The following is a 16,832-nucleotide window of genomic DNA, read 5'->3' as shown; positions in this document are numbered from 1 at the left end:
TTAGTTTTGCAAAGAATAAAAGACAACGTTTCATGCGGAGACACACACTTTTCAAGACACACAAAGTTTTGAAACTCCGCTCACAGCCTCCCACCAATCATTGCGATGCTGAACAGTCCCCCTTGCCCCACACTGTGGGCCCGGCGGCGGAAGGAGCGAGCAATCAAATCACACGTCAATCGTTTTGGGTCAAATTTGGCAATGACTTTAAAGGCGTCCCTGTAATCTGCAATCATCAATGTCTCCTACATAACAGTTAAGAGCGTGTTTGTGTCGAGGCAAACTTTCGATCCTTGGAAAATAAAGGAATCCAACGAACACAAAACTGCTTAGAATTTCCGCGGTCCCATCCAGCCAATCCCGACGCAGTGCCCTCAAATTTTAGTCGGGTAAAACTCATTTTGGGAATGGTCACATCTTAGTTGGTACTCCGATACTCTGTCACAGCCTTTCTAATGACATTTCGGATACCAGTGTTGGGATGCATGTGCGTGCACTGTGTGTGTCGCAATGAAAATAACAGTTGACACACGTGTTAATCTTGGACCGAGGGCGGGTTGTGTGCCGTGCACGTGTGGCGTTACTTTTCCATTTTTCATTTGAAACAAAAGGCAAAAATGTCCAAAGAATACTTTTGGGGTAAGTACATACTTAAAATAACTTTTAAGCGTTTCTTTTTAACTTAAACGACTTGAGGGCCGACATGGCGGCCCGAGAGGCCAACAACAACCATGTCATGAGCTGCCACATTAGTAGTACCAGTGGCAGTAGGCATTCCACCGTCATGCATGTCATGACCATCAATTCCTTGCTTCATGGATCAACCACCATCATGACTATATGTCCTGACCTTGCTTAGGCATGAATTGATGCCAACATATTGCCTTTTCGTATACATTTTGTGTGTTAGGCCTACTCTTAGGCCTATTAATATTAAATTTCCGTGTTTGCTATCATGGCCATCATGGCTATGTTCACACATTTTTTTTTATTTAACTACTTAGGCCTAGCAAGAATTTGCATTCAACAATCACATTTTGAGTGTCTGAAATGCCATCATCCATGCAGATTTTGTTAGGCCTTCCTTACAAGTTACATTTTTAAAGGTGTTCCCTCATGTCTCGAGTGGCAGTGGTCGGGGAGGGGGATACTATCAACTTTTGTCACTTGGAAACTAGGCCCTATGTCCGTGTAATGTAATGTTAGGCCTTCCCCTGCAGCACCTTCCTCCAAAGAACAACCTGCCGCCCATCCCACTTTTAAACCTGGGGTGTATCTATAGCATAGACCTATGTGTAATATGTAACCATCATGAAGGAAGACATTGACTTCTTGCTGTCTTGAGCATCATTCCATGCCATGGAGAATGACCAATTAGGCCTAGGCTTATTAAACAATCTTGAAGTTTGATTGATTTTATCACAATCTGTGCAGGAGACTCATTGACAGGTTCAAAAAAGGAGATCAAGTGGAATCCTTCCCTTGAGGATGAAGATGATTTTGACAATCTGGACGGTGATGGTATTCAACACTTTCTCTTCCTTAAGCAGGTAAAAAAAAAAGCAATCTGACTGCTGTGGAAACCAGCTGCCTGTTGCTGACCCCTAGACGGAGAACTTTGCGGCTTCTTTCTCTGCCTTATCCACACCTCATCCATTGAATTATAGATATATGAGCCTCATCAAAATTTTGCAGCCAATGTTGCATTTGTAATGTAGACATACTGTACATAATACCATGACGATTATGGGCAGTGTTGAAGTAAATAAATTGTAAACTGAAAAAAATCTGACATCAATCATTGCCAGGCTATCAGACATGTCAGAACAAGTCAAGAGGGGAGTGTTGCTGGGCTCTGACCAGCTACAGTGCATGAAACTTTATGCTATCTGTTATAGTCTGTCGAATAAGCCATTTGGAGTTAAAATTGAATAAAAATCTGGTGCACTGAGTTATCTGACTGCACATAAACATAACGATTTGAATTCCCCAGATTAAAGACACTGTTGCTATACCTTGTGATTCAGGGCAAGCTTTTGCATAGCGACCACCATCTCTGGAATGGACTGGTTCCTTTGTGCCGTTCCTATCCATTGAGAACGGTGTATTGTTGCAAGGCATCTCTTATGTAACTAAGCAAAAGCTTGCCCCGAATCACGAGGTATAGCAACAGTGGTTTTATTAAGGAGAATTCAAATTGTTATGTTCACGTGAATCTTCAAAAAGATCTCAGTGTACCAGATTTGGGTCAAAGTTAACTCGCAAAAGGCTTCTTCAACGGGTTGCGCATGAGCTGTTGTTGGATATGGTCGAATTCAGCAGACTTACAATATGTGCTGATGATGATACTGGGTCATTCCATGAAGTTGGGGCACAATTTGTGATGGTGTCAATTGTTACATGTGATCAGTAAAAGTGAACAGTTATTTCCCTGCATGTGGATTCCAAATAGACATTGTTATACATCTTGCAAAGCTGAATACAGAGGGGTGTGTTATTCTTACAGAGTAAATGACCTACTCTGAAGGTCATGACAGATGGTAACAGTTCTGCATATAACAAGGACACCGTCACAAATTGTGCCCAACCTCATGGAATGACCTTACATCATAAACACTGCGTGTAGGTTCAGAAAGTAAAATAATATGAAGGTATGTCTCCTTGCTGTCAAATGATCCAGTGCAGCTTTGTACAATGTATCATGTACAGGTTTGTTACCGTGAAACTTGAAGAGCGCCCCCAATCAGCAATCTTTTCTTATTGTATACATCAGGCACAATGTGGATCCATTGGGTAATCTCATTGATACCCCTGAGTGAAGCTTGCAGAGAGTAATTGCAGTGTCCTTGGTCTGGTTTTACGTCAAGTTGATAATTGATACGCTGCCGATGTAATTTAACCCTAACCCTCCTCAATCCTTCACCTGTTGGAGGACTGAGGAGTGTCAGGGTTAACGGCTTTATTTCAGCTATGAAGGATATGAAATGGTTGGTAATTACTGTTAATTCCAGTAGATTCTTGGATTTTCTTTTGTCTATATGATCTATAGGCAGTCCTTGGACCAGGCGCTGAGGAAGCAGAGAGGAATGTGGTTGAGATAGAAACTGACAATTTTGATGGTGATAGTGTCAAACAGCCTCTTTTCTCGCTGAAGCTTGGACTCAATGAAAGTGTGAGTTATAATACCTTTTACCCGAGTCAACAACCTTAGTCACTGAGCCAAATCCTGTAAAATTGTCTTCTCAAGTTTTTACGTTGACAGGAACCCAGCAGAAGGATTAACTCAACAACTTGCCTCAAAATTAGGCCCAATCTTATTATAACTGGTCAAGTTGCTGAAAGAAACTATTGGCTTAGCAAAATTAGGATTAACAGCCAAAATGTCATGTATTCTACATCTCTAGTGAAGAGGGCTGAGTCAATTTGAATAATTCACTATTTGAATATTCAACCTTCATATCTGAAATATCTGAATATTTAGTCACACTGACTGGCAGACTGTTGATGAACATACCATATACAAAATCAGTTGTAATAACGCACGCAGTTATGTTATTATCATTATAGTAGCTTCTCACATCTAGAAGTATCTCCTGCCACAATTTGGCAAGATTTAAGAGACAAACAATACTTCTTGCCCTGTTGAAAATTTCTATTCCTTTAAAATCTTTAACCCTAACCCCCTAGGCTCCTGCACTAGAAAGCATACTGAACCTCACAAAATCCAACAGGTTCATGTACTTGTCTATGTACTTGTACATGCAGGCTGGTGTACCAAACCTGATAAACTCCAACAGAATGAGCCCATTGGAGTTTGAGTGATATGGTATGGATGGGTCTATGCAGTATAGGATGACTTGCACTGAACAGTACCAAACCTGACAAAATCAAGCATAGTCCAACAATTGGTATAGCAAGTCAGACACTGCACACAATGACTCCTGTGTGTCCCAACTCACACAGAATCCAACACCATCTCCCTGGGCCTTTCATCCCAAGTCTCACAAAATTCAACAGCAGGTTCCTAAGGTACAGTACCAAACCTGCCAAAACCTGCTGTTGGAGTATGGCAGGTTTTGGGCAGTTAGGGTTAATGAATAATTTACTTTTTGCATGATAAGGTTTCTGTCGCTATTCATTTGAATCTGCTTGAAACAAGCCTCCGTAGTGCAAATTTTCTCATTTACAACAAAAGAAATTCTCCCTTTTCATGGAATTTGCATTTGAATATTCAAATTCGGAAAATAATATTCGGACAGTTAGTGATAGATAGAATATTCCGACGTTCGGCACAGCCTTACTTGTGAATGGCTCCCAGCTGACATTTTGCTTAGCACGCAAAGCTGCCAAGTAGCAATCTACTAACTTGCAATCAACTAACTAAGCAGCATCCATTGGAAACAACTTATCCCAAACAAGGAACTATGCAGAGACCTCCCACGACTCACTGACAAAATTTGCAAGAGGAGAATCTGCGTCTTACTGGTCACCCCTACTGGAACAAGAGTGAGCCCATCACAAAGTTGATAGTCTATACACCAAACCACGATCACAGGAACAGAGGCTGATCCCCTACTACGCTACATCGACATACTGAAACAGGACCCTGGAGTTGAAGTATCTGATCTAGGAACAACCGTGCAGGATACAAGATTCTGAGGCACTGTTGTGACTTGGGAAGAAATAACGTAAACAAGTGGTATTATGAAATTGGGCCCAGCTCATAGACGGAGCAGTTATTACATTACACCTCAGAGCTCAGTGACTGAAGCTGGACTCAAGTTCACATTTTGGAGGTCAGGGCCAGTGAGGAGTACCCAGCACGTCCATCCATGAGATTTACCATCACCCGGTGTGTTTGGATCACAATCGGTCTCCGCCATCCATGAGAGAGAGACAGAGAACATGCAAACCTTTAATATCCAGCGGTACTTGGCGCAAGGGGAACAGAATCTGTAAATGGTTTCGCGCAGGGTGTAGTAGATTAGTTGGTTATCTCCAGGGGGAAGAGGATCAGGTGAAAAATGGATCAGTCAGGGATACCGTGATTAACCTACCTTTTTTAATGTTATGTGATTATGTTTGCCAACTTCAACGTGTCATGTGTCCATGTTTTGTAATTTAATTTACATAAAAAGACCCAGCTGCTTTTTTCCGTTCTTAGCGGATCTTGTCATCTTGGCTTGCCGTGTGCGAGTTAATTTAGATTTAATTTATATTTCCTCAGGCACAAATTGCGTGAGAAACTGTCATTCTAGTTTATTTGCCAGAAATGTTTCCAGTAACCCTAACCCCCTAGGGTGTATGTAAAATCTTAGCCAAATGACAGGATTTGGGACTGTTACGGTTAATGAGACACTGACTACTTTCCCCGGTAAATGGAGATATATTTGAAGATTCTGTCAAAAGTCATGTTTTTAGGGAAACGTTATAATCAGGGATATCTTTTTCCTGGTCATGATGAACACTTTCCAAAGCGCTGCAATGAATCATTGCGTGTGTGTTTGCTTACCAAATTAAAAAAAATATCAAAGAGGGAAAAGCTTTGACACGTTAACGAATTTTCAAAAGACTCTTGGCAAATACTGTGCTTGTAAAATGTACACGTATGACCAGTTTGGCAATAGTCGGGATCTAAGGAACTTCCAGAATCTATGAGAAGTCTGCAGCAGTCATTTTCTGTTTGTTTATCTGATCACTAAATAGTCTCATTGGCTGTCATATGGCCCAAACTTAGAATGGAAAATTATTTGCACTCGACCCGATGGAAGAAAAGTTTGAAGGTTCAGTTTTTATGGGGGGTTTACCAGACCATTTTTTGGCACAAACTGTATTCTAAGATTGACTAGAATAATACTTCCCGATACTTTGGTTGGACCCCTCAAAGGCAAAGTATTACCAATTTCATAAATATCTTGCCACGCAAGTAAACATCAGCATGTCTGTAAGCTGGCTTCTCAAGATCGTTGCCCCAGATAAGAAGTGTGACCTTCGGGGCGTAATTTCACGGATGGTTACTGCTCACAAAGTAACTACACCTGAGAACCAAAGCGGATCTGTAATGGAAAAAGTGTGAGTTGGACTGGTCTGGATTTGGTGATATTGGTCCCTCCGGTGGTATTAAAATAATCAGGAGAAAATGTGTCTCTGAGGTGAATATTACTGTTACCCAAAGTACACTGACTGCATTGCTTGTTCTGACTCAAGGCTAACGAGAAAACATGTTATTTCTAACCAAAGCTCCATTATGCTGTTCATGTACATTGATTATCGAGTCCCTTGTAGAAGGTCATGTAAACCTCTGGCTTGTCATATAAGTCTTGAAATACATGTACATTAAATGCTGAACCCAACAAGGTTATGCAGGATTTCAATGGTTCCTAGGGGGTTAGGGTTAATGGCAGGAATTTAGGTTTGATATGAAACATTTCAACATGTAAATGTCCCACCCCTAATGTACGTTGTATGTTCACGTGTGACATAGTTCACAATACTCTTGTGACAGTGTTCAGCATGATGTTCAACATGATGACTGCCTACTGCCTTCTTAACTTGTTTGGATTACACATTTACCACAAATGCATTGAACGTGAAATTGGGAATGAACTTTGCCAACTGTTGTGTACCGTAATCTGGTTACGTCATGAGGCGCTGTCCCAGCAGCCGGCAAGGATTTCAAATTAATTCTGGTCTTCCGCTGGCTAAGCTCAAATCATCACCTTTGCATAGCTATCACACTTTAAATGATCAAGAAAAAGCCTCCACGGAGTAGTAACAAGCAAGTAAAATTCCTATCTAAAAAATCAGTGTTTGCTTGCCAAGGGATAAATTGGATCCCTCAGCCTTGCATGTGTTTGTTGATAAAAAGTTTGTAATTCTTTTTTCCCTCAATGGCACCTGAGGCTCCTCATGTCAGAAATCAAGCCAGATGATCAGGGGTAAATATTTTCGAGATGTCGGCAAACAATTTATGCTTAGTTATGATGATGTACGTGTAAGCACCCGTCTTTCATTTTGGTTTTGGGGTTTACAATATGCATTGAAGAAAAAAAACTTGCATTTGAAATTGATAGCTTGAATCCCTCTTAAGCATGTAATTCATGCATCTGTATCCATATCTACCTGGTGTTATATGTACATGTACTGGTGTGTAACAGGACATTAGGTATCTCTCAGGTATGGCAGGTGTACGTAATTTCTGGACCGCCTGGCATTTACTTACAGATTGAAACTAACATCTGTAGTAGGAAAAGTCACTTTGAGTTATGCAAGTCTTTCCATGTTTGTATTCATAATTTGTGACTTCCTTTTTCATGCCGACGCCTTGGAGTTTCCCCTGGGTAGATCAATCAGTGTTTGGCACTTTTCCTTGGGAACTTCGATTGGATTAGAAAAACATGACAAGGTGGAATTAAGTAGTTTTCTAGGCAAGAGTTAAACCTACCCGAAAAAATATTGACATGCTGTGACCCCACGTCCGGTACGTATACCTTTCAGGGACTGACAACTCAGTCTGCTTTAGCAGAGATTGGCTTGCTTTGGATTTAAACGTAAGTCACCAGAAATGGAATTTAGGGACTACCTCCAGCCATCCCTTCATAAATGCTACTTTGCAAAGCTGACAACATTCAGTGAATAACGCTGGAACACTTTGATGAAATCAAGCAAATGCGTTGTAGTCTTTCATCATGACAGGTTGCTTGATCTGTTTGCGGTCTTTCCTCCACAGAGTCCACTAGACATTGGTGTCCAGCCACCTGTCACCTTCACATTAACATCAGGCTCTGGGCCTGTCTACCTGAGTGGACAGCACATGATAGGTAACACTCAACCACAACAACATGATGAATTCTAATCACAGACAGATGGCAAACCTTTGTTCATGGCAGTGGTGGGGTTTGTTTGGATTTTTCCGGATTTTTGGAAAAATGTATCCAGGATTTTTTTATTTTTATATTTGGCATGGCATTGCTGGAACTAACGTTAGAAGTAGTTTTTTCCAAATTTTGCACAAAAGTGAATACAGGACTTGTGCTGGTTGAGGTTTTAATGGTGCACTCTTTTACTTGCTCCTGCTGGAGTGCAACAGAATACCGCTGAACAGTGAGGGCGTGTGGTATTGAACTGTAAGGACTCGACCGACACAGCTGTACACATGTCATGCACTGCACTGTCCACATTTATGGAAAATATCTCACGTGCCATTTTATGTTCTTTGCAGTTGTTCGCTTTGACTGATAGAAATGGCTTTTTATTCCTTTTAAGTCATCGATTGTTGTGATTGTGGTGGAGTACTCTCACTTGACAAATCCATAGAAGTTTTTCTGGCTTGAAAGTCGGGTGAAAAAAGAGGCAGCAAAGGGGAAGACGAATATGATCAGAAAATAATGGGAAAAATCAACAAGCACGAATACTCCAGGTACACGTGGTGCGATAAATTGTTGAGATAGAGGATCGAGGGACATACGGAAGGAGGCACATTTTGTCTGGATTTTTCAGTTTCCTCAAATCTCACCCGTCATGGCCTTTTGGGATCAAACGGTGACCCTGTTACTTGGCAAGCCCTTTTTTCTTGAACCCCAGAAATCAGTGCAGACGAAGGAGATGAGGAATTGGAGGAGGAGGAAGAAGAAGACGATGACTTGGAGATCAATGCATCACCTGAACTCCCTGCCGCTAAAAGCAAAAAGAGACCGCTGTCTACGTCAGAAGGCACTGCCAAAAAACCCAAGGTGAGAGTTGTAACTTCACTCCAAGGCCACCTGAAGAAAAACAGATCGATATTTCTTAGCAGTTGGTCAAAAAAAAAATAATTGCAGCTTGTTTGAAGTGCCTAACATGAGTTGACTGTGGCCATGCCAAGAGAAATCTTGCAAGTCTCAATGGTAAAGGGTGGTGAGGTATTTAGAGTGATTCCCAGTGATCACAGACAGTGGAATTTGACTTTCTATTAAAATCTGCTTTTTATGTAGGGTCAAAATGTTTGTTGCATAGCCACAGATATTACATGTATTTATTTATTTTTTTTTTGAGTCAGATGGCAAAATTAGACAAAGACACTGGCAAAGACGAGGATGAGGAAGACGAAGATGAAGATAATGCTGAAATGGCTGAGGTAGGACCCAGAGATACCAGTTGCAGGCATGGGAATCTTTCCGGTTCAACCGCAATTCCATATTTTTTTCCTTCATATTTGTGGTCTTCGAGTTCAGTGTAAAAATGGAATAAAATTTGGGGGAGGGGGTGAGTTGTGAGAGGGTAAATGTTGGTTGACCACTCAAAATTTCACTTTATTCCCTATGAAATTTTTGCGTTGAAACAATATCTTATCTTGCGCTTTTCTAATCCGAGTTGGAAAGCCAAGGAACATGACGTATGTATCGCTTTGCCAGGACGCGGGCAGTGGTTTAATTCACACATTGCTTTGGGACGGTGTATATTTCCCCCACACCGTAAGAGTTTGACTCTCTGCGTGGCAGCAGTCTCCCCCGATCTATTTTGTTACAAACTATTTTCAGGGTTTTTTTTTCTTGATGCCTATTCACATGCCTGCAATTGGAATCTCTACCAAATCCTTGATCTTACCAAACCAATCAAATCATATCAGATGCCACTGCAGTACGTACAGGATTTGGGCCGTAAGTTCTAACACACTTCTAATGGTTACTTCTTTGGCCTGGTCAAATCCCTCTACTGCGGGATAAATCAATTCACATCTTTGCATCTAAACCAGGTCTGGATGTCAGGCCCTCATGTGTTAACAGTGGCTTGGTTTTGCTTAATCTGTCAAATACTAGGGTTTGAGGGAGATTTGCCTTGACATGACTTTTTCCAAGGATGGATTTGTGCCAGGGAGATGTTAACTGACTGAACTCTGGGGTTAGCTGACATCCTGTAGGTTGCTTCTTGTCACTGCCACACTGAGGTTATTCAACTTGGTCTGGAGAGGTTGTTTTCATTTACTCCAGTACACTTTGTCTGTTCACCTGACCATTTTAAGACTCGGGATTCACTTACAGATAGAAGATGATGAAGACGACGAGGATGATGAGGATTTTGAAGATGAAGATGAAGATGACGACGACAGGTGTGTGTGGCTTCAGCCTGAATTGGGGATGGGACTGCAAAATGGACAATTAGCCTTTGTGGGAAAAATAGCACTTGAATTAGCCAGTCACTACACATGGAGGGGAAGCTGAAAGTCACATGATACCAGGGGGACAGTGTACAAGGTTGCTAGGTTGAGTAACATCAGACTATAGTCAGTGCCGTTCTTAACCACTTGCTGCTAGGTAGTTTGTAAAATGCAATGCACATAATCGGGACATTTTCAAGATTTTCAGTTTACAAAATTCTTTAAGTCCATTTCAATTAATGGACGTTTACACCCACACAAATGACTGTCTGGTGGCTACTCTAGTCTGACGGACAAAATTTGTTAACGCCCAAGTATTTCAGCGAGGCCTGCTGCCTTGTAAAAAGAGCCCAGCTTGTGCGGTCTTATGTAACTTTCTTTTGTTCGCGAACCTGGCTCAGTGCGCTGCTGACCTCTTTTCAATAGGGGCCAGATTAACGTGCAGCAGTGCTGTGTGGCTCATCGCTGTGGTGGTGGAGTGCTTTTGTCCCCCGTGGTAATTTGCTCAAACTAAACACCCCAAACCATGGTATACTGTTTCTAAACAAGGCTGGATTATCTCCATTATTGAGAGGGAAAAAGTGTTGGTAATGGCCAGCAGCCTGGTCTTTTGTTCCGAGTACGGTCTTTTGTTTAGGGGTATGGATTTTTCCAGATTTCCAGAATTTCTGTGAGACTATCTGGATTTCCGTACTGTCGATGCTTTCAATATGTAACACAAAGACTACAATATTTGGTGCAAAACTAAGCGAAAGACTTGCACAAGTTTAGGTGTATAGCATGCACTTTTGCATTGTTACTCCCTCTGGAAATACACAGGTAATAGAACATTGAATGGAGGGGGTATCATTATTAAACATAGGGACCCAGGCCAGCGGTATGATCATTGTGTGTATGTACATGTACTGTACGTTCACTGTGTGTGTATGCACGGTACATGTGCTGTCGTTGCATGCACTGTGTACAACTTGCGTCCGTCTGCCATTGTGTTCCGTTTCATTCTAGTGGTGGTCTGATGTCGTTGACGTCAAAAAATGTCATACATGCAGTACTTGAATCTCCTCCTATCATCAAATAGATATGCTGCAAATTGTAGGGAAGCTGTGGCCAACACGACTTGCAAAACCTTCCGACGAATGTTTCATGGATTTTTCATTTTCCCCCAAATTTTTCCCTGTTTGTTACAAGGCCCAGTTTCCTTTGTCCGATTTGGGAGACCCCAGCCACGCATATAAAGCATACGTGTCTGGTACCGGAAACCCTAGCGGCAAGTGATTAATGGTAGTTTCACCAAAGACAGCGAAGATTTCCTGGAAATGATTAGACTCTCTTAGTCATTCTGCATTTCATGACTTCTTTGTCCTCAAATATGAAAGCTAGATATCCGTCCTGGAACTTCTGCTGCTGTATTTTTTAGGAGTTTTGGAAACAATGCATTCAAGTAGGGGGCTAAACTGTCTTCAATTCAGCATGATTTACATCTGCACTTGACTCCCGAGAATGACATCTGTGTTGATAATGTTTCAGTGATGAGGAAGACGAGGAAGACGAGGAGGAGGAAGATGAAGATGATGAATCACCAGAGAAACCTGCTAAGAGGAAAGTGGCAAGCAAAAAGGTAAGATAGACTGCTGTTGCCCTGTCAGGAGATGGGGAATGCTTGTAGTTAGGACTCATATGCAGAAGTAGCTCCAGAGACGGACGATGGTAGCTGAGTTGTGTAGTGATGAGGCACGCGGCATTGTCATGTGCCGAGAACTGCTCAAATAATCAGGCCACCAGCCAGAAATGCTTTATAAGGTGTATCGTACCTAGCAGGCACAAGCTGATTTTTACAAAATGGGGTTTTTCATCGAGTGGCTTCCTTCGAAAAATAGAAACATGAATAATAAGTATGTGTGGTTCTGAAAAGAACCGGGAGTCTCCCGGTTCTGCTGTCTTTCACCATGAATAGCCTGAAATTCCATCTAGAAAAATGAAGTTGCTAGCTGTGTGTGAGCTAAAAGGTTATATGGCAGTTTCTAGTGAACTTTAGGTACACTTTTCATTGATTTTGTGTAGGTCGATAAGTATGCTGGGTGCTTGAAATTTCTGTAAATAAGTAATAGTTGGAAGAAAATTCTGCTGGATTTCAACCCCAACCTTCCAGAGATGTTTAAATTATATTTTTGTGTCTTCCAAAAGTTGTAGTCAGTAGTAATTGTGCTAAACTCAGTCAAGCTTCTGTGCTTTGTCAAAAGTCTTTGAATCTGTGAGTGAATGCATGGGGGTAAATGCCCAGACCCCGTCATTGCCGTCTCAATCCTTGAGGGGGCACTTGGAATTTTCTGGCCGTCGATCTCCATTGTTGATCCACAGTTACAGTAGCATATCTGCCCCCTTTTTTACTTCCATCTTGGAGTTTCATGCCGGTGACTCACCTTTCAGTTTCTTGTATTGATGACTGTGTGGGGGAAGGAGAGATGGAACTGTTCAAGATGGACAGTGATCTGTTGGGAATTAACTCATCCATTGACCTTGGAGACATGTCAAAGTGAAACATGACACTCATCGGTGTGAAAAAGTACAGTGGGTGCGTCACAGCGTTCTGGTGGTGCAGTCACCATAGTTGAAGACAGGAGTAAGATGTGAATGGGGACCTGAAGAAAGTGCAGAAATGTTGGTGTCCCAAGAGCTGCCGTGTTGGACTGCATACAAAGTTCTCCAAGAAGTTGCCAGTATTAATTTGCATTGTTGCACCCAATTAGGGCCGGGCCGAGTGACCAGGCACCCGAAACTGAATCGTTGATTATGGGTACCCGACTCCATTTTGTCAAACTTTGTTACCCGAAACTATGTTGGTGAAATTTGATCCAGCATGTTAGAAAGGCATGCGTTCTTTTCTATTGATTACTTGCCTGAAAACTACTGGAAAAAATCTGAATAAAACATAGGACAAACTTTCCATAACAGGGATTTAGCAACCTCAGGTTTATTGTATTTTATTTCACACTTCAAGTGTACAATTTTATTCACTGTATCTCTGAACAAACAAAATGGAATTTAGCGTTAGTGGCAGATTAGGCCCTTGCAATTTTTTGCTGATTGTAGGGAAAGTGAGATGGTAGGTGCGTCACTCGCAGTGACGCAGCAGCTCCACAGGTAAGGTGCAGACATGAACAAGTTGGAAAAACTTCTGCCTTTTTCTCGGATCTTTACTATAGTTAAGGGTACCCGGGTACCCGCCTGTTACGTGAATCGGGTATCCGGTTCCCAAACTCCCCGTAAATGCACACAACAACACATAATTCTGCTGGAATGACAGTGTTGAGTGTCTCTTGTCTTTGCACTTGTAAACCTTCCTTTTTTAAGGTAATACAAACAGTCACAGAGTTTGGACGCGTCTTTTCTGTAAGAAGTAATCAAGTAACAGTTTTTCAACAGGATAGCAGGCAAAAGGATATGTTTTAAATGCTGCCAACCTTGCCAAGGACGAGTGTCAAAGCTGAATGAAATGATAATTAGTTTTGCTGACTCAAATCCTTCTGATCCGCACCGATACTGGCACAGTAAAAAACATTTGCCCCTGAAGCAATCCCTGATGTTGCGTGCATTGGCAAAATAACACTTGCTCTCGAAGAAAACACTATGCATGTACCCCAGTGTCTGTGTAGTTAATTTCTCAGCTTATATCCCCCGGCTTGTGTCCATTACTCAATCTTCATTGTCAATGTCAACCAAAGGAATGTGAGATCATTCTAATGAATCATTTCATTCAATGCCTGCCAGAAACTTGGCAGGAGTACATGTGGTAAATCCATTCTCCAATTTGTTTGGTTTGTGTCTACAGTTCATTACAGTACTCTAGATGCATGCAGCAGCCCCCAGTAGCCCAATTACAGGTAGCTGCTTCTGCTGTCTAGTCAATTTATACACCCCTCTGCATGTAGGGTTGGACTTAAGGTAACATGGCCCCCTTCCCTTCTGCCAGTCAGATTTCTTCCAGCGATATGCACGAGGCAGTACCCAATCCAGATACAGCCTTCCTTGATTGATCCGAGTCCTGTGAAGACTGGAGTGCACCCCTAAGCTCCAATTTTCAGGCGCAAAGCTCGTTTGTCAACCCCAGCTGTGTAGTGGTATATGACCGCTCTTCCAGGTTCTCATTTCCGGGTGCCATTGGGAAGGGGAGGGGGTACCGATGGCACTAAGATCTGCCAGATTACAGGGCAGTACTAATCACAGTTATAGCCCACTTCCAATCAAAGTCGCCACTTTGACATTCCATCTGGATATCTTGTCTGCTGGCAGAAATCTCTGTGCACCGCCACATCTTGTCCTCTTGAATTTAAAGTCGACATCGCTGAAAAAATCCGACAGTCGTGGAATGCATAATAATTTGCATCGGACATGCATCATTAGTGTGATGTGGTGGTAAAGAAATCTTTGCTAAGCACACTGGTGGCGCCAGATTCTACCAGCTTGCATTAAGCTTCTATCTCGGAATAGAGCCCTGGATTGATCCAGGGGAACACGGTTAATGAAGTATGTTGCTTGAGGGCCATGCAAATCTGTGATCCTACCTGGTTGGGGATCAACTCCACATCTCTTAGTGTTGTAATTACCAGGAGAGAAGTAGGAGTAAGACAACATCGATTGACCATGCACCTTCAGAGATGCCCCCGTCCCCATCAAAAAGAATGGCCTGGGATTAGTACTAGTTCAGTCGTTTCATGCTGATTTTCAGTCTACTGAAAGCAGATGACCTGCCAGTGAATCAGCTCCTCTGACAGTCTGTCAGCCGGTTGGTCAGTGGGTACACTTTTGGGTTGCCTGGAATGTCAGCTCATGGGTGGGTAGGTTGGTTGTTTAGTTAATTGATTGTTTGGTCAGTCAGTTGGTTTCTGTATTGCATCCATGCACCAATTATTCAACCAAGTTATAAGTAATTTATCGGACCAATCAATCAGACATGCATCTGTAAGCCATCAATTCCATATTTTTCTGTTGGTCAACCTGAAAATTCATTATTTGGTCAGTTGTTACTTGTCGATAGTTAGTGACTCAAGTAATAATGGTGTCTTTGAAATGGGCATGTACATGTTCATGTATGTTAAATGCACGTCCCTCGTAAACTGAAACATTTTGAGTTTCCCGAGTTTTCCTTATCTTGGAGTTACATGTACGATGTACATGTGGCTTTCAGTTAATTCATGCACAACCCCCCTAAGCATTGATCATCACATTGCCAAAGTTCAGTAGGAAATGAAGTGTTTTCTCTGATATTAGACATTGACAACTTCAAGGAAACTCCAATTTGCCACTTGAGCATTTCCCAAGCCATGTTTTCATGCCTGTTAGGGATGCTGGTGTAAACTCACAGTCATTCACTCTCGCCATTCATGCTAACCCCCATTAGATACCGGAGTTTTTCAAGTGCTCGTTTTTGTACCAGCAACTCTTTAAATGATCCCTGCGTCGGGGACAGTGTTCCCCTTTGTTCAGATATTTTTTAGAAGGTGGTATTTTTTCTAAGTGTGAAAACAGCAGACACCTTGTTTGTGTTCACTGACTAATGCCTCCGAGCATTGGTGAATGGGAGCTGTTTGAGTCCAGGCATCAGGGACGGAGAACTCTGCGATGAGGTGCCGATAAACCTAGGCGGCAGTGCGCAGTCAGTTGCGATGTTTTTGAATTCTAGATCAATTGGAGGTACCGTACATCCTGTTGTGTCTTCCTCTGTGATGGATCGAGGCTGGATGGATCGCGATGCCTGCTTTCCTACCCAGACTTATTGCTGCACACCTGTCATCAGACATCGCAGTGCACATTCACAAAATGTTTCTATCTAGGTTTGCCGCTAGACACGTGCCTTAATGACCCTCCGGGGCACATCTGTTTTGACTACTAATGATCAGAAGTGGAACCCTTTTAATCAAATAGCATTTAAAGATCAATCAATGTCAACATTGTTCCTTTCACACTCCTTAAAACAACTAAAAGTTACTACTTGTGTTACTGCATAACCGTATATTTACATTCCAATTCTTATCTTATTGGCAAAACTAATTTCTACCTTTCACATCTTGATACAACCCCTTTTCAATCAGTTTTCTTTCGACTGATGAGATAATAAGAAATCTTTTCCTCTTGTTCTTTCCTGTTTTTTCCTGTGCACTCATGCAGTGCCTTTAAGTGTGAGGATAAGATCAAACTGGGGCAAGTTTGGTCAACCCCAGTCAAGTTACAAAATGTATGTTTGCCCTGGACAGAAGAAACTGCTGGGTACACAGGATGTCAGAAATGTATCATCGGAACAGTGACATAGCACTTCACCTGGCGGGCTCTTCTGGCATGCACGGAATCAGAATTAAAAGAAAAAAAATTGGGGGGCATAAACAGTTAAAGGGTTCAAGGGGGTAAAATTGGGAATTTGGGGTACAATTGGGAGAGTTTACAGGGGCAAGGTTCCAGGGTGCAGTTAGGAAGGATGTAAGGGTAAAGTTCTGGAATCAGGAGGGGCTTGGAGAGTGTTTAACAGAGGGCAGTTGGGAAAAAGCCTTCTTGAGGACTCCAAGAGCGTGGTTGGGAAGGGATGAGGGATATTTACTTCAGAATCCAAGGATTCTACGAGGAGTTCATTTTTTTAGTTTTTCTATCCAAGAGTTTATTTAAGGGCATTGGAGAGGGGAAAGGCAGAAACCTTTGGGTATTCAAA

At 42.1% G+C, this 16,832-nt stretch overlaps 1 protein-coding gene across 2 annotated transcripts in view; it reads left to right on the top strand.

The window, feature by feature from the left end:
- The first annotated feature begins 479 nt into the window (after positions 1-479).
- LOC110979894 (nucleoplasmin-like protein ANO39) overlaps positions 480-16,832 on the top strand; it is a 55,416-nt gene continuing 39,063 nt past the window's right edge. For both annotated transcript variants that reach the window (XM_087144902.1, XM_022236049.2), the window contains exons 1-8: positions 480-639; positions 1,435-1,550; positions 3,050-3,172; positions 7,730-7,820; positions 8,584-8,732; positions 9,038-9,115; positions 10,020-10,087; positions 11,663-11,753. In XM_087144902.1, coding sequence (XP_087001028.1) covers positions 618-639; positions 1,435-1,550; positions 3,050-3,172; positions 7,730-7,820; positions 8,584-8,732; positions 9,038-9,115; positions 10,020-10,087; positions 11,663-11,753 — 738 coding nt within the window. In that variant the 5' untranslated portion in view covers positions 480-617. The remainder of the gene's footprint in view (positions 640-1,434; positions 1,551-3,049; positions 3,173-7,729; positions 7,821-8,583; positions 8,733-9,037; positions 9,116-10,019; positions 10,088-11,662; positions 11,754-16,832) is intronic.

The sequence above is a fragment of the Acanthaster planci genome, linkage group LG13 (genome assembly GCF_054643075.1).
Source record: "Acanthaster planci isolate LZ-2023a linkage group LG13, COTS_SCS, whole genome shotgun sequence".
NCBI lineage: Eukaryota > Metazoa > Echinodermata > Asteroidea > Valvatida > Acanthasteridae > Acanthaster > Acanthaster planci.
This window is presented reverse-complemented; position numbering and strand designations above follow the sequence as displayed.